At 38.4% G+C, this 16,233-nt stretch overlaps 1 protein-coding gene across 1 annotated transcript in view; it reads left to right on the top strand.

Moving 5' to 3' along the window:
• Positions 1-9,667, top strand: part of TMC1 (transmembrane channel like 1) — a 355,988-nt gene extending 346,321 nt beyond the window's left edge. The window contains exons 23-26 of the mRNA XM_034647338.1: positions 445-570; positions 3,969-4,047; positions 4,150-4,201; positions 8,104-9,667. Of these exons, the coding sequence (XP_034503229.1) occupies positions 445-570; positions 3,969-4,047; positions 4,150-4,201; positions 8,104-8,126 (280 nt within the window). The 3' untranslated portion in view covers positions 8,127-9,667. The remainder of the gene's footprint in view (positions 1-444; positions 571-3,968; positions 4,048-4,149; positions 4,202-8,103) is intronic.
• Positions 9,668-16,233: the final 6,566 nt, after the last annotated feature.

A 16,233-nucleotide genomic window follows, 5' to 3' on the forward strand; every position in this document is an offset into this window, starting at 1 on the left:
GGACTTTATTCCGTTAAGCTATTCCTTATGCTCATTTCCAAGGCTAATTAAACAATCAAGTGCACTATTTATTCAGCCCAAAGGGAGTGTTCCCCAACAAGGACAGCTCGCTGAGGGGTAGACTTATGAGCTATTTATAAAATATATTTCAATCAAAATCTTAGAAATACTTCTTTAAAAAAATCTTCTCCTAATGCTGTGGTTAAATTCCTAACCGCTCAACTGTGTGTTTATGTTGGGATACCATTTCTCGTATCTTTCCCACATGTTGACAGTAAGAGGTCAAAGTGCCAGGAGTTGTAGCTAAACTTCAGGTTCCCAACCTGAAAGAGCACTTAGGTGCTGTCCAAGAAAGATTTCTAGTTTTCTTACTGTAATCGTGGTTTCTACGTAGGTTTTAAATAAACTTCTCTTCCCCGCCCCCCTCCTTTCTTTTTCCTTCAGTGGCAAAAATAGGATGTTCGAAGTCATTGGAGAAACACTGGAGCATGATTTCCCAAGCTGGATGGCAAAGATCTTGAGACAGCTTTCTAATCCTGGACTGGTCATCGCTGTCATTTTGGTCATGATGTATGTGCTTCCCTGCTCATAGAAAGGGCCTTTGTAATGAAGAAAGCCTGGCTCCTTTTAAATTCCAGCTTTTTTTTTTTCTTTTCTTTCTTTCTTTTTTTTTTTTTTTCTTAGCTTTCTCACGCTCTCTAAGGGTTGTGCTGTAATCTCACCAAATTCAGGGTTGATTACATGGTGGTGAGAGGCTGAAATTCATGAGCCATATTCTGATCCTATTGGATGTAATTCATAGCCATCTGCATCTGTCTTTGCCTGCCTAGGATTATAAGATTTGTTCCCAAGTAACCAAAATAATTATCAGTAAACATCTAAAGCGAGGGAAACATAAATGCTAAATGTTAAATCTAATCAGCGCATTGAGCTTCCCCCCATCTCCTGCCCCCACCTCTTGTTCCATAAAGCAGATGGCTGTGAACACATAGAAATGATGAGCCTCTAAGTTAATACTCCCTCCGGGGGCCCTATCGGCTATATTTCAGAGCTAAGGGTTTAAGTGGTCTTAGAAATTACCATGTCCTTGTTCCTGAAAGGCCATCAGTAAGTGTGTGTCCATGATAATAGAATCAGGGGACCAGAAGGGTCTTGGAAACGTCACTTAGTCTATCCCTTCAAAAGTCAGAGGTGATATCCAAAGGGGAACTTGGGAAGGGGCTTTTGTTTCCATGTAACTTTCATTGGCTTCTGACTCTTGACCACCACAGAGATAAAATTACATTCTGAGGAAAAATATGCTTGCTATCAAAGAGCTAGGAAAAAAATTTTTTTTGCCCTAGGCCGCCTTTTCAACCCCTGAGGCCCTCCTGAATAGAAAGTCTGGACCCACCACTGCTCTCTCTCAGTTAAGGAGGGCAAGTATGAAAACACCCTCAGAAACACTTTAGAAACAAACCCGATGCAAAGGGCTGGATTTGTTTTTAAAAAGGTAAAACTAGGAAATCTCCTGGAAAGAAATCCCAATGATTTGAAGTACATGAACTGGGTTCTGGGCTAAGTTGTTGGCATCACCTTTGTGATGGTCGTGGTCATGGGCCACATCAGACAGGATGAGTGTCATCTTCGATTTTCTTGCAACACCGGTTTAGAGGGACCAAGTGATTTTCCCTAGGTAAGAAAGAGTATAGTAAGGCAAGATGGTAATAGGAGGTTGACAAAAAAATCCAACCTCTTTGCACGTGACACCTTCTCTGAGGGCGAGCTAATAGCCCACAGGGATAATTAAACAGCAAAGCAGATTACTTTTATATATTAGAGACCCTTGATCATGCGGTGGCATTCAGAATCTAATAGGAGTCTCCAACGCACACGTGTCACAAAATGACCTGCTGGAGGCCAGCTGTTTCACCAGATGGCCCCTGAAGTGATTTTTCTTTTCCAAATTTTCATGATACAGCAGTTTCTGCGAACATGCTAAGTATTATAGGGTTTTTAAAAGTCAAGGCCATTTAGTGGTATAAATGAGATCTTATATTAAAAAAATAAAACCCAACAAAACTTAATGTCAGATTTTATGACTACAGTCTTAACTTAATGAGAGATGATTTGTTTTTAAGCGAAGGAGAAACATGGTTCTCATGCTGCCAATTAAAGATTTAATAAGCTGTCTGGAGAGTGTGGAAGAGGAACTAACCTTGCCTCTGTTCCAGGCCCTACCCATATGTTAATCATTTAATTTCCTCCGGAATAGGTTGGCCCCATTAATCACATTATTGGTATCGCACGGAAGATCGGCCCCAAATCAAGTGGCTAATAAGTAAATTCGAACCCATGTCTTGTTTCCTATCTCTTATTCCCCATAATCCTTTGAAGCACCAAACACTGAGTTTGGGATGAGTGGGAAGATACAGAAGGGCTAGGAGCCACTTGGCAAGGATGGCTTAGACTCAGGGTCAGCACACTTTAAAGAGCCAAGTCGTAGATATATTAGGTTGTGTGGGTCAGAAGGCAAAATTGGGGGTATTATGTAAATACTTACGTAGCCATTTAAAAATGTAAAAACCATTCTTAGTTCGTAGGCCATGCAAAACAGACTGGAAGTCGTCTCTGCCCTGGAGACTACAGTTGCCAACCCTTGGTACAGACTGTGTAGAGAAAAGTTGGCAGGATATGAGGTCAAATAGATGTCGTGGAAGGCTGGTTATAGTTCTGAGGTTCTGAGTTAAAACCCAATTTCAGTTTATTGCTGATTTGATTTTTCAAATCCTGGGATCTCATCTTCCAGTTTATGGGGCTCATGCAATTGGCTTGGCTCTTTATTACCCTTAATTAGAGAATGTTACATATTATAAGCATTTTGAAATTCCCCAATGGATCATATTAAATCAGCTTGGATGGTTTTTGGGTAACTGAGTAGAATTCAGGTTAGTTCTCTGTAGCCAGGTTCATTCCTTTGGAGACTAGAGAATTCCAAAACTGCAAGTGACTTGTGAGGTCTTTGAGTTTATCCTCTAAATCCAGGCATTTTTCAAAGAACATCCTTATATTACACACACACACACACACACACACACACACACACACAATTTATTGAGCACCTACTTCATGCCAAATAGTATACCAAATGTTTTCATGTATGTAATTTCATTCAAACTCCCATCAGTCGTATAAGAGATAAACAAATCCGGCAAAACCATATCAATAATTGTGCTGCTAGCACCAGATGGCTCCTAAAGGATATAATCTGTCATGGTTGGGAAATAGAGGAAATGTGTTTAGTATCCAGTTATTTGCAACAAAGAGCAATGCCAGTTACCTTTTTTTTTTTTAAACTGCATTTTATTTGTTTGTTTTGCTTTAAGTGAAGATGAACATATTTATTTTTACACAAATGTTTGGCTGGAATTTGCTCTTTCTAGAAACGTAAATGTCAACTAAAAGCCAAGAATATTCCTTTATAAAACTTTTCTTTTTGAAGAAGGGAGAAACGCAAACAATATATCCTATGGAAAAGAAAAATCCATGTTAGTGAACGATGATGATGTAAAAGCTAAAGGAGGGAATTTATAGCAGAAGTTCAATAGTTTATTCTATATATTCCCTATGCTTAAGTAAATTAATGTCAATTTGAAATGTTACTTTTAATTATGATTTCAACGGATGTTAGTACATTTCCAAGAAGAAGCTACAGTTAGGCAGTGAGGTATGGGAGACAGAATGCTGGGCTGTGGGAAAGGACCCCCTTGGGTCCCATCTTCCCAGGTCCACCCCTAGTAATTATGTCCTGAATGTACTTCTTTACCCCTGTGTACTTCAATCTTTTATCTGTACTATAAAATGTTTAGAGTAGAAAATATCTTAAAATCCACTCCAGTACCCCAATGTTCTATGATTTAGTGAATGTAAGTTTAAGAAGAATCTTGAACTAAAAAATACCAGAAATCTTATTATTTTTTAAAATGTAGCTTGACCATCTATTATCTCAATGCTACTGCAAAGGGCCAGAAGGCAGCAAATCTGGATCTGAAAAAGAAGATGAAGCAGGTAGGATATAATTTACTTCATTAACATATTATCTTTATTAACAGCAAGTAGTAGGAAATACCAGGAAAGCTCATGTTCTTCTCTCCTTTTTGTATTGTGTAGCAAGCTTTGGAGAACAAAATGCGCAACAAGAAAATGGCAGCTGCCCGAGCAGGTTGGAGAAACGTTTATGATTGCAATTTTTTCTCCTACAAAAAAATGCTTTTCCTTTTTTTTTTTCCCTCTCCAAATGGGGCATTTGGTGCAGTGTGACATTATTGCCTGAGTGAGTCATTCCACAATTTTTACTGTTCACCTTTTGAGACCCTCTCAGGCATCATATCCAGGAGGCTTGGTTGTTTTCCGGGCGGGGGGGGGAAGGAAAGAGAAAGAAAAATTCGGAAATGTAAACTTGGCAATAGTAATGGAAAGGTGACTTTGCAAATTGACAGAAGATGAAGACGACATCCATATAGTCATATACAAATAGCAGACATAAGGGGCACCTGGGTGACTCAGTCAGTTAAGTGTCTGCCTTTTGCCTAGGTCATAATCTCAGGGTCCTGAGAATGGAGGCCCATGTCGGAATCCCTGCTCTGCTGAGAGTCTGCTTCTCCCTCTGCCCTCCTCTGCCCACACTCATGCTCTCTTTCTCTGTCAAAAAATAAATAAAGTATTTTATATTTTAATAAATATATATATATTTAATATATATAGTTCTGAGGTTCTCATTTAAAACCCAATTTCAGTTTATTGCTGATTTGATTTTTCAAATCAAATATATATATAATATATTTATTTAATAAATAAATATATACATATATACCCAATATAACCAATAGCAGACACAAATGCAGAGTCTTTCCTGCTCAGTGGGACCATTTTTATACATAGATGGACACACTGGGAAGTTACCATTAGGGTCTTCTGAACTCACCACTGTTGATTTCCTGGAGCCTTTTCTAATTCATTAATCTCTTTTTTTTGCAACCTCCTTAATTTTAAAAATATTCCAAAAAGGCATACCCCAATTTGCCAAATCCCTGATGTGCTCTGCTTTCCACATGGAAAAGTGATGTCTAAGAAGTTTAGGGAAGATTTTTTCAAACTTTTCCCTCATTCTTAACTTTAAAACTCCAATATTCCTAGGGCTTTCCCCCCATATAAGTAATAAAACTCAACCCAGATTGGTTTAAGTAGGAAAAAAAATAAATTCATTAGACCACACAGATGAATAGGAGAGTGGTATTTATGGCTTCAGGCCACGTTTTATCCCAAGTTTAGAAGTGAGCAGGGCTGAGCCCCATTTCTCTATGATTCTTTCAGCACTACTCCATTCACGTTGGCTGACCTTTATGGGAACAGGAATGGATGCAGCAATTTCCAGTGCTATGTCCTTGTATTACACTTGGCTTACAATTTTTTTCATCACTAAGCTACTTGTTTCTTTAATTGCTTTTAAATTTTTTCAGCTTTGACAAATAAAATTGTAACACACTTTAAGTGTACAATGTGAGTGTTGCTATGCGTAACAATTATGAAAGGACTCCCACCACTGAGTTCATTAGCACATCCATCACCTCACATATTTGCTTTATTCTTTTTGGTGAAAAGACTTAAGTTCTACTCTCTTAGCCAATTTCAATTATATAATATGGTATCATCAGCTATGGTTCACTGTGTTCTACATAACAGTCTTGGACCTTATTCATCCTACAAATGAAAATCTGTACCCTTTTACCAACCTCTCCCTATTTCCCCCACCCCCAAGCTCCTGGTTACCACCATGCTACTCTCTGTTTTCATGAGTTTGATTTTTTTCTCCTTTTTTTTTTCAGATTCCACACATAAGTGATACCATGCAGTGTTTGTCTTCCTCTGTCTAGCTTGTGTTACTTCACATACCGTCTTCCAGGTTTATCCATGTTGTTGTAAATGGCAGGATTTTCTTTTTTTATAAAGCTGAATAATATTATATTATATATATATTATATATATTATGATATTGTATGTATATCACATTTTCTTTCTCCATTTCTCCATATAGACTCTTACATTGTTTTCATCCTCCCATGCTGCGATGAACATGGGAATACAAATTAATGATTTCATTTGTCTTGGATATATATCCAGAAGTAGGATGCTGGATTGTATGATAGTTCTAGTTTTAATTTCTCAAGGAACTTTCATACTGTTTTCCATACTGGCTATATCAGTTTACATTCCCACCAATAGTGCACAATTGTTCCCTCTTCTCCACGTCCTCGCCAGCATTGGTTGTCTCTTGCCTTTTTGATAATAGACATCCTAATGGTGTGAGGTGCTATCTCATTGTGGTTTGGTTTGCATTTTCCTGATAGTGATGTCGAGCACCGTTTCATGTACAAATATTGACCATGTGTATGTCTTCTTTGGCTAAATGTCTATTCAGGTCCTTGGCCCATTTTAAATTAGGTTATTTGGTTTTTATGTTGTTGAGTTGCATGATTTCCTTGTCTATTTTGGATCTTAACCCCTTATCAAATTGCAGATATTTTCTCCCATTCCATAGGTTGCCTGATCATTTTATCAATGATTTCCCTTGCTGTGCAGGAGCTTTTTAGTTTAATGTTTGTTTTTGCTTTTGCTGCCTTTGTTTTTGGTGTCAAATATAAAAATCATTGCCAAGACCAAGAGCAAGGAGATTTTTCCTCTAGGTTTTCTTCTAGGGGTTTTATGGTTTAAGGTTTTATATTCAAGCCTTTCATCATTTTGTGTTGATTTTTGTGTATGTTGTAAGATAAGGGTTCAGTTTCATTCCTTTGTATGTGGATATCCAGTTTTTCCAGTACCATTTATTGAAGAGAATATCCGTTCTTCATTGTATATGCTTGATACCTTGTCAAAAACTATTGGCTGTATACGTCTGTGTTTATTTCTCGTTTCTCTATTCTGTTCCAGTGATCTTACTGTCTGTTTTGATGCCAACACCATACCGTTTAATTACTGTTGCTTTGCAGTATAGTTTGAGATCAAGAAGTGTGATGTCTCTAGCTTTGTTCTCTCTCAAGATTGCTTTGGCTATTTGGGATATTTTTGTGGTTCCATCGAATACAAGGGTTTGTGTTTTTTTTTTTTTCTATTTCTTTGAAAATGCCACTGGAATTCTGATAAGGATTGCGTTGAATCTATAGATTGTTTTCGGTGGTATGGACATTTTCACAGTATTCTTCTAATCCATTAACGTGAACTATCTCTCCATTTATTTGTGTCTTCTTTAATTATTACATAATGACCTTCTGTGTCTCTTGTTACTGTTTTGGCTTAAAATGTAGCTTGTCTGAAGTCAGTGTAGCTACACCTGCTTCTGGTTTCCATTTGCATGCAGTATCTCTTTCCATCCCTCCACTCTTGGCTTATGTGTGTCCTTAAAGCTGAAGTGAGCCCCTTGGGCATCTTACAGTTGGAAGCATGTATGTCACACATAACCACACTGCTCTTGTATTTGTTCTAGATTGTGACTATAATTTAACATGATCAAATTAGTGTTTAGAATAGTGAGCGAAAAGTTCTGACTTTTAAGATCTGAATTCTGGTTAAAGCTTACTGTTACCTTTATTGTCGTAAATAATGATACAATCCTATTGCATGCTATTTGATATTTTTCCATAATTTGTACTTAAAAACATATACAACCTTTGTAAAGACAGAGACTATCTTATTCATAGTTGTTTCCTCAGAAGTTACTATAGAACTTTATACTTAACAGTCATTCAGTAAATACCTACTGAATTCCTACCGGCCAATAAGGAATTCTTTTACTGGAAAAATTTAAACAGGATACATTTTTGTATTCATTACATAAACAATACTGAATAAATACTATAAAAATAGCAGAACGTTCACTTTCACTCTCCTGAAAAATAAGAAATATAGAAATATTTTGAATATAAAAATACTAAATATTGTGGCAACGTGGGGCACATTTGGAAGATACAGTCTTCAGATCACCTCTTTCAGAACACTAAGAACAATGAAAGCTAAATTGTCACTTGCTTCTTCATGTTCTCTTTCTCTCTCTCTCTCCCTCTCGAACAGCTGCGGCTGCTGGTGGCCATTGACTTTCAGAGACACGCTGGGACCCAGAAATGCTCGTCACCTTGCGGTGTAAAAGCAATGACTCATGTAAAGGGCAAGAACACAAGCATTGTGAAGTTGCTGCTCCCCCGTTCTAATTCCCGTGGATTGTCAAGGTCATGCTGGTCAGTCAAGGCATCCTCAGTCCTTGTTCAGCAAGGAGGATCTCCACCTTGTTCCAAATGAAGGGATTTGTTCCTGCACCATGATGTTCTCCCCTGACTCATTTCCCTGCATCTCTTCTAACAAACTGAGTTTAAGAGTGGATGTGATTCAGCAATACAGGTTACTGGTTTACCTTTTGGGTTAATTAAAAATACTTTGCTCATATGGACTTCCATGTTATACACTCATACGCTCCTTCTGCCTTAGTTTTCTTGGCCTGGGAACAGAGATATTTCACCCTTTTTCCCCTTTAGGGTTCGGAAATATCTTTATAAAGTATTCATTGTAATGATTCATTAACTCACAGTTTGAAACCAACGTCTTGTTTTCCATTTTTTTTCCTGTCTCCCCATCCAGGGCCCCTACAATTATACTCACGACTTTCTATTTGCTGCTGGATTCAATATGAAAAGGAATGGGTTTTTCAAAGGAAAATCCTAAGGGAAATAGGGGTCTAAGTAGCACTGGGTTGAAGGTCTCAGCTTGAGGAGGCATATGGGTCTTAGACAACCCACCTCTTTGTGAGTTTAAAAAAAAAAGACAATTGTACATGATTGCAACTCCATCACACCTGATCATGACCTCCAGTGATCACATCTCCTGAGTTTAGATTCTAATATTCCATAATTTGTCTTGGCTTTTTTGTTAAGATTGAGAAAACATACACTTTTATGGGGGGCTTTAGTTTATAGTTGTCTTTAAGAATTATTTTTATTTAATGTTTGAATTGACTTTGAAGAGAGGCGATCAGTGCCCTCAGCCAGCCTTGTTGTGTGACTTTAATGACCTCTGCTCACCCACAGTGTCCTCCAGAGCTAAGCCAATTTGCCTGCCATTCCCTGCAATTGACTTGCTGGTTTTTGTTACCATGTTTTTGAGTTTTTCCTTCTTCACTCTTGATCTGGCCATGAAACGATCTCCTGTTCCTCTGCCAATCCACATGCTCATCACTTGCCATGAAACAAATTCAAGATGTACTTCTTTTGGTCCAGTTTTCCAGATTGGCCTCCATTCCCAATTGTATCACTCCTGATAGGTTTCCTTGGACCCTGTTGTCTTTAATTCAGAGTCTATTATTTATATAGGTTTTCCTGTGACTTTTCACAGTTCTTTATCGTTTCCTGTATGCGTGGATCATCTTTCCTCTCCAGATTGGAAGCTCCCTGTGAGCAAGGATCCTACCTGCCAACTCTTTTGTATGCCTAGTAAGTGTAGTGCTATACACAGGTAGGCACTGAGTAAATGCTTGTAAATGAAATTGAATCAATTTAACTTAGAGCAGCTGCACTGTGAAACAAAAACTTCTGTTATCTGCACGAAAAATGTTACTATGATGTCAGAAATGGAATTATCTATTGCTCTGCAGGTTTACCATCTCATTCGATTATAATGCAGATGAGTAAATAAAGTGATGCTTATTTCTACGTGGATCATTTTTGTACTGTATAGTAATAAGATTAGAGAATTGGTTTATACGTGTTGCCAAGTTTACAATGTGGATGACACTCCCTTTTTCTTGATCTACTTTATAACAAAAGATGATGAGAGATGACAAACCATCCCCCAGGAACTTCATCTCCTAAAGGTAATTTCCTTTTTTTTTTCTTTTTCAGTCTAGTTACCTTCTGTCACCATACGCAGTTATTAACAATATTATTGACTATATTCCCTGTGCTGTGCATTGCTTCTCCTTGACTTACTCATTCTGTAATTGAGTTTGTACCTCTTAAAGCAATTGTACGTTCGGAACAAATGCTCATGGTATAAGAATTCAGGCATGCTATTGTAAGTTTCAGTCTTTCTAAAAATTAAGCTGGATTTTTATGGCACCTAAATACCCACCTGATTTAAGTTAAGCATTTTTAGAAAATTTAACCCTTTTGGCCTCCAGAGATCTGCCCTAAATATTTCCACAGTACCACACGAACAAGCATCTGGAAGAGTGAATGCCATTTCCACAGCTGTCTGAGGGCTATGCTGAGGATAGCCTTGTATCGGGAAGGTTCTGATCGCTATGATCTCGTTCTGTATCATCATTTCTATATGTAATGATCAGAGCCATAGGAAGAATTTTAGATGGCAAATGAACGAACCAACCAGTCAGACTGCACCTTTCATTTTTTCTGAGGGGCATAAAAAATAAATTCTGGCAAATATATGTGGAAACTAAATTTACTTCTCTGAAGAAAATTACTTCACCATCAATTTGAAAACTGAAAAACTGCATTTTGACACATGGCTGGCATCATCTCCTTTGGCTTCTGAGAAGAGCACGTAGTTTAAACCGTATCAAGGGGTTCATATTAACAATACGTTGACCTGAACTATGTTTTCTTCTTCTGATGAATCCCTACATGTACCAGAGCCACAGCCCCTGCTGGCCAGGTTTGGAAATACATTTGGTGACCCAAATATTATCCCACGGTGAGGTGTAGTTCCCCTAGTTGCCACAGGGGGTCAGAATTGCTATCTTCCCTCCTCAGTGGATGAGTTAATGAGAAGAGGCTTTGGGTCCATTTCCCTGCTTTATAGTTCAGTGCTGGAGCCCTGCCTTTAATCCAGTCTGCTCTGCTGGAACTTGCACTATTTCACTTTGCTTTACCAGCACTGTCCTCAAGGAATACGGATAGATTGTGGGGAAGTGGGCTTGTAATACATGCTGGGACCAAACTGGGTGCATGATCACCGGGAAGCACTATTAGGCTAGTACATCTTCATCCCTTTGATAAATATTTATCAAACACTGTGTGTCACACGTTTATCAGACGTAATGTATCCCAAGTATCACCTGCTCTCTATATTTTCTCCCACTGTTTTGCACCACCTGTCATACTGATCTTCTTGGTTTCCAGAATCTTCTGGAATGATATTACAACTTATGAAGCCATTTTCAGGTTGAGGAAAATCAATGATACCTTTCCATTTAAGGCAAGACTGTCCCTCCTTTCTTCACGATGACACAGATATTACAATACATTGTCAGAAATTGGAAAAGTGTTTTACTAACTCTTATTCTCTATCAAGTGCAATGCCAAGCAAAACCCAGATGTTATCCTCACCTTTCCCAGCCTTCTTCCAAAGTTAGCATTTTTTGATGGGCAAATAACCCTGGACCTCAGTAGTGGCATCAGATGCTTAGTGAATGGAATGCAAACAAAGGAGTTTAGCCTGCAGTGGAAAACCAGGTTCTCTGGGGGGAAACCAATGAGATGGGAGTCTGATGACTTTTATTTTCTCCCTTGAGTCAAAACTATAATACCCAATTATAACTTTCTTTTGCCTTGTTTGGTGTATGAGGATAAAAGCGTCTCCACAATTTGTCAAGAAATATATCCCAGAAGAATAAGTAAGCAGCCTTCAAAAAGAAGAAACAAGAATGAGATTGGCAGGTGTCCTCAGCTCTCAATGCAGATATGACTTGATTTTTTGGAAGACAGACATTGAGACTTAAGAATTTTTTTTTTTTAAATGAACTATAGTCATGGCCTCTTTTTGTCTTTACTTCCTGCGAGAAGGAAATAATGTAATGTGATGGTGACAGGAGTTCTCAAGCCCCTTTCTGAGATTTATTTTCCTCAGAATTCTCTGGTAATGGATTGCCTTGATACTTGGCCTTGGACTGTCCAGCTGCCTTTTCCAGGGTGGGTGTTGGTGACTTAGTAACTATGAATAGTGAAAAAATATCTTTAAGAACTATTTACCTCTTCTGAGAACTTAGATATTATATAACACCCATCTTTTTTCATACAAATACTTGTGGTTATTTAAAACCTTATAATAGGGACACATGGGTGGCTCAGTCAGTTAAGTGTCTGACTTGATATCAGCTCAGGTCATGATCTTACAGTCCTGGGATCGAGCCCCCCATCTGGCTCTGCACTCAGTAGGGAGCATACTTGAGGACTCTTTCTCTCTCTCCCTCTGCCCCTCCCCTCACTGCTGGCACACGAGCTCTCTGTCTCTCAAATAAATAAATAAATCTTAAAAAAATAAAAACTTTTAATAGAGGTTCATGTTCATTATGGCAAATTTTAAAATTCTGAATAGAATAAAAAAAGTAAAAAAAAAAAAAACCATATTTCTATTACCCAGAAAAACTGCTGTTAGTGTTTGGGCACATTTTTTTCCTTCAGATTCACACATATACACAGAGACTTCATAAAATATTTTGGATCATAAGTTATATTTAGTTTTATCTGACTTCCTTATTTAACATTTTCCCATGTCATAAAATTACTTCAAGACATTTTTTAATGGCTATAAAGTATGTCACGTGACTTTAAGGAGATTGTTCAAAACCTCATGTTTCTATCTCTGAAAATGGGGATAATAAGAGTCCTATCCCATGAAGTTTCTATTTGGGATTAAAAGAGAAAACCTGCACAGAACCTAGCACCATGCCTGGCTCGTGGTTCGTGTTCGGCAATAGCCATGGTTGCCATCCTTGTTTTTAGGGAGTTCTAAATATTTGTAGTTATGGTATAATTAATTTTTCTGCTTGACCATACCTATAAGCTCTGTGAAATAATTGAGAACATCACTGAAATGAGAATTATCCAGAGCCTGTTCATAATTTTTATAGGAATGGGATACTGACAATATCATGGTGACCCCCAATATCTAGTTTTAAATAAAAACAAGAGCAATCTTAAAATGCTAAACTTACACGTGCTGAAATCAGGTGCTTCTTCCTAAAAAAAAAAAAAGGGAAAAAATCCTGCTCTGTTGGTTCTCTAAACACCAGCTTACTTGCTCTATCATATAATCCAGCCATGGAATTAACAATCTGACGTGCTAATAAATTAGAGTCTAAGGCCCTCTGGGTACGGTTAGCATTTTGCAGGGATTATATAAATGGGCTAAATAAGGACTGTGAGTCAGAAGGAACAGAGACTGTGACTGAGTTGAATCCCAAAATCCTAAAATGCTATTTTTTTTCTTTTAGGATCAAACTTATTTCCTATAGGAATATATAGCACAGATTTGATAATAGAAGTAAATGCAAGAAATGCCTTCACACATTTTGAGAAAGGCGTCTATGTATTAAGGCAGGTCGAACTGAATGACATTAATTAAGAGAAATTTTTTTGTGACTGTGGTATTGTTATGGCTGATGTGAAGATACCTCTGAAAAAGACGATAGATTTAGAGGTCTGAAGGGCAAGATGCTTAGGACATAAGCCTCAGAATTGACAAATTCTTGTAGTGGAATTCAAAGTTGCAAAAGTGACTATGGCGTGGCCCATGAGCCTGCTGCAGAAGCAGCCATTGTCTGAAACTACAAGTGATCTTAGTGGGCCATGCAATGAGTTGCTTCCATGGGAAATGCTTGTCCCTGGTGAAGTGATCTATAAGACCCAGTGGACGTACTCAGCATCACAGAAAAGGCTCCATACATGTCAACTCAACAGACTACTAGATTAACCATGAGGGCTGATGGGGTGTGGCAGGTGGCGGTGGGGGGCGGGTAAAGAGCACTGATTAGGGAGTCTACAGTTTGAATTCAAGTTCTGTTCCCGACTGAAAGCGTTATCCACTAGCCATGTGATTTTCTGGTTATCATTACTAGCTTTTTGAACAGGCTGACCATTTACCCTCACTAGGCTTCATTTATCTCGCCTTTAAAATGGATTATAATTGTCTTTGTTCAAATTGCTATAGGAATTGCATGAAATGATGTTGATGATCAAAACCGTCGTGCACTGTTTAGCTCGTAGCACACAGTTTAGCACATTGTTAACAGCTGGATCAATATCACCCATAATTCTCCTTTTCTTGCCAATCAAATATTTTTATTTGAAAAAGTTAGGCACGTTTTTGTTAAAAAATGAGGATAATTTTAATTGAGCTAAGTCAGAGAGCTATTAATCTGAAACCAATTGCAAAGAAGGTTTTACTCAGTTGGAAAAAACCAATCTTTCACAGACCCAATAAAAACAACTGTCTGGGGGGATCTGACTGGCTCAGTCCATAGAGCCTGGGACTCAATGTCAGGGTCGTGAGTTCGAGCTCCATGTTGGGTGTTGAGGTTACTTACAACAAACACACAAACAAAAAGAACCAAAACAAAGAAAACCCTGCTTGGATTATTTTGGCACATTCTTAGTATTTTTTAGAGGGGTGTGTTTTAGTAGCAGAGTGGCTTAGCAAATATCCCATAAGCAGCATTAAATGAATAAAAATGTATGTGATTGAGCATTAGGGCCCCAGTGTGCTAGTCTTGTCTCTACTACTGATTAGCTATTTGAACTTGATAGGAATGGGGTAGCCTCTCTCAGTCTCATTGGCAAGATAAGGGGGTTGCACCGAGTGATGTCTCTGATTCCTTCCTGTGCCCTAAACCAGAGCTGCCCAGTCATGGAGGCACCAGCCATATGGGGCGACTGAGCCCTTGTAACAGGGCTGGAAATTGAGGTGTGCTATAAACATCAGCTTCACCCTGATTTGGAAGACGGTGGGAAAAAGCTACTGCAAAATATCTCATTAATATCTTTTTCATTTTGATTGAGTGTGGGAAAGAGATTGTTTTGCATATTTTTTACTAAATGAACTAAATTACTAAAATTACTTTCACTCGTTTCTTTTTCCTTTCTTTAATGTGTCTACTACGAAATTTTAAACGACATGTGGCTTCCATGTGTGGCTGCATTCCCTTTCTATTCGATAGTGAGCGCTGCTCGAAAATTTCTGTTGATGAAATACGTTTTTGTGACGGTTTCAGTTAAATTGTACACAGAGCTAGGATTCAGCTGTGCTGGGAAATTTATGATAAGCTGATAGCGTTGGCGGCTCCCACCCATGTGATTTCAGCAGTCGATTTGCATTAGGGGTAAGGGATGCTGCTTTTGAGGAAGTGGGGAAAAGAAATACAAATGGATTAGATTCGAGTCCAGTGGAGATGGACAGAAACTTCAGACTGAATCTGATGGAGCAAGCTGGTCAAGGGAGGACTCCGGGACAATAGGGTGCATGCGAGGTCTGCTGGTGGCCAGGGGATAAAGCCCAAGACATAGAAGGGAGGAGAGACATTCTGCTCACATGTGAATGGGGCATGACAGCACTGTGGCGCTACCATCAATTGGCAGCTCAATATGGCAGACCATGGGAGATGACCCACTTGAACGGGTTCTGGTGTCCCCATGGCAGACATCCATGACAGGCACTTCTCAGATATTGGTTTGAGGGACTGGAGGAGCAAATAAGAGTACAGAGCAAGCTTCATGGTGAATGAGGCTGACAGTTTAATTCATAAACTGTGGATCAACAAACATAAACAGATACTAATGTTTATGTACCAAGACATGGATGCAGTGCATTTGGGATCTTAATGTTAATAAATACCTCCTTTGTACTTAGGCTGGTAAGGTCCAGGGAAGGATTTTTAACTAAGCAGCAGTAATAACCTTTCAAAAATCTAAGTTTCTTGGGGCGTCTGGCTGGCTCAGTCAGAAGACCGTGCAACTCTTGATCTTGGAGTTGTGAGTTCAAGCCCCATTATGGGTATAGAGATTACTAAAATAAAATAAAATAAAATAAAATAAAATAAAATAAAATAGAAATCAGTTTTTTTGAAAGCAATGACATGCCAGGTCAAAGAGTTGTGTCTTGCCCAAGTTGTCTGGGGGGTGCACGGGGGGCCAGCGAAGAGGGAGGAAGGAAGTGTTGACAAACATATACTTTGACACTTTTGTATCACCTTTTCTGTTGCTTTATAACTAGTGGAATATAAATGGGGATCACAGAGCTTCCTTTTCTGGGACACAGGGATAGTATTCTTGAGTCCATGACAGGATTGAATAATAACTCATACCATTTCCTAAGCCTATGAATTAAAAAGACTCAAATTATTACTTGGCAATAGCACTTGTGGTTCATTTTCTTAAACATGTTTGTCACATGGCTATTGATTGACTTCTTGCTGGTAAT

This window comes from Ailuropoda melanoleuca, chromosome 17 (assembly GCF_002007445.2).
Source record: "Ailuropoda melanoleuca isolate Jingjing chromosome 17, ASM200744v2, whole genome shotgun sequence".
Classification (NCBI taxonomy): Eukaryota; Metazoa; Chordata; class Mammalia; order Carnivora; family Ursidae; genus Ailuropoda; species Ailuropoda melanoleuca.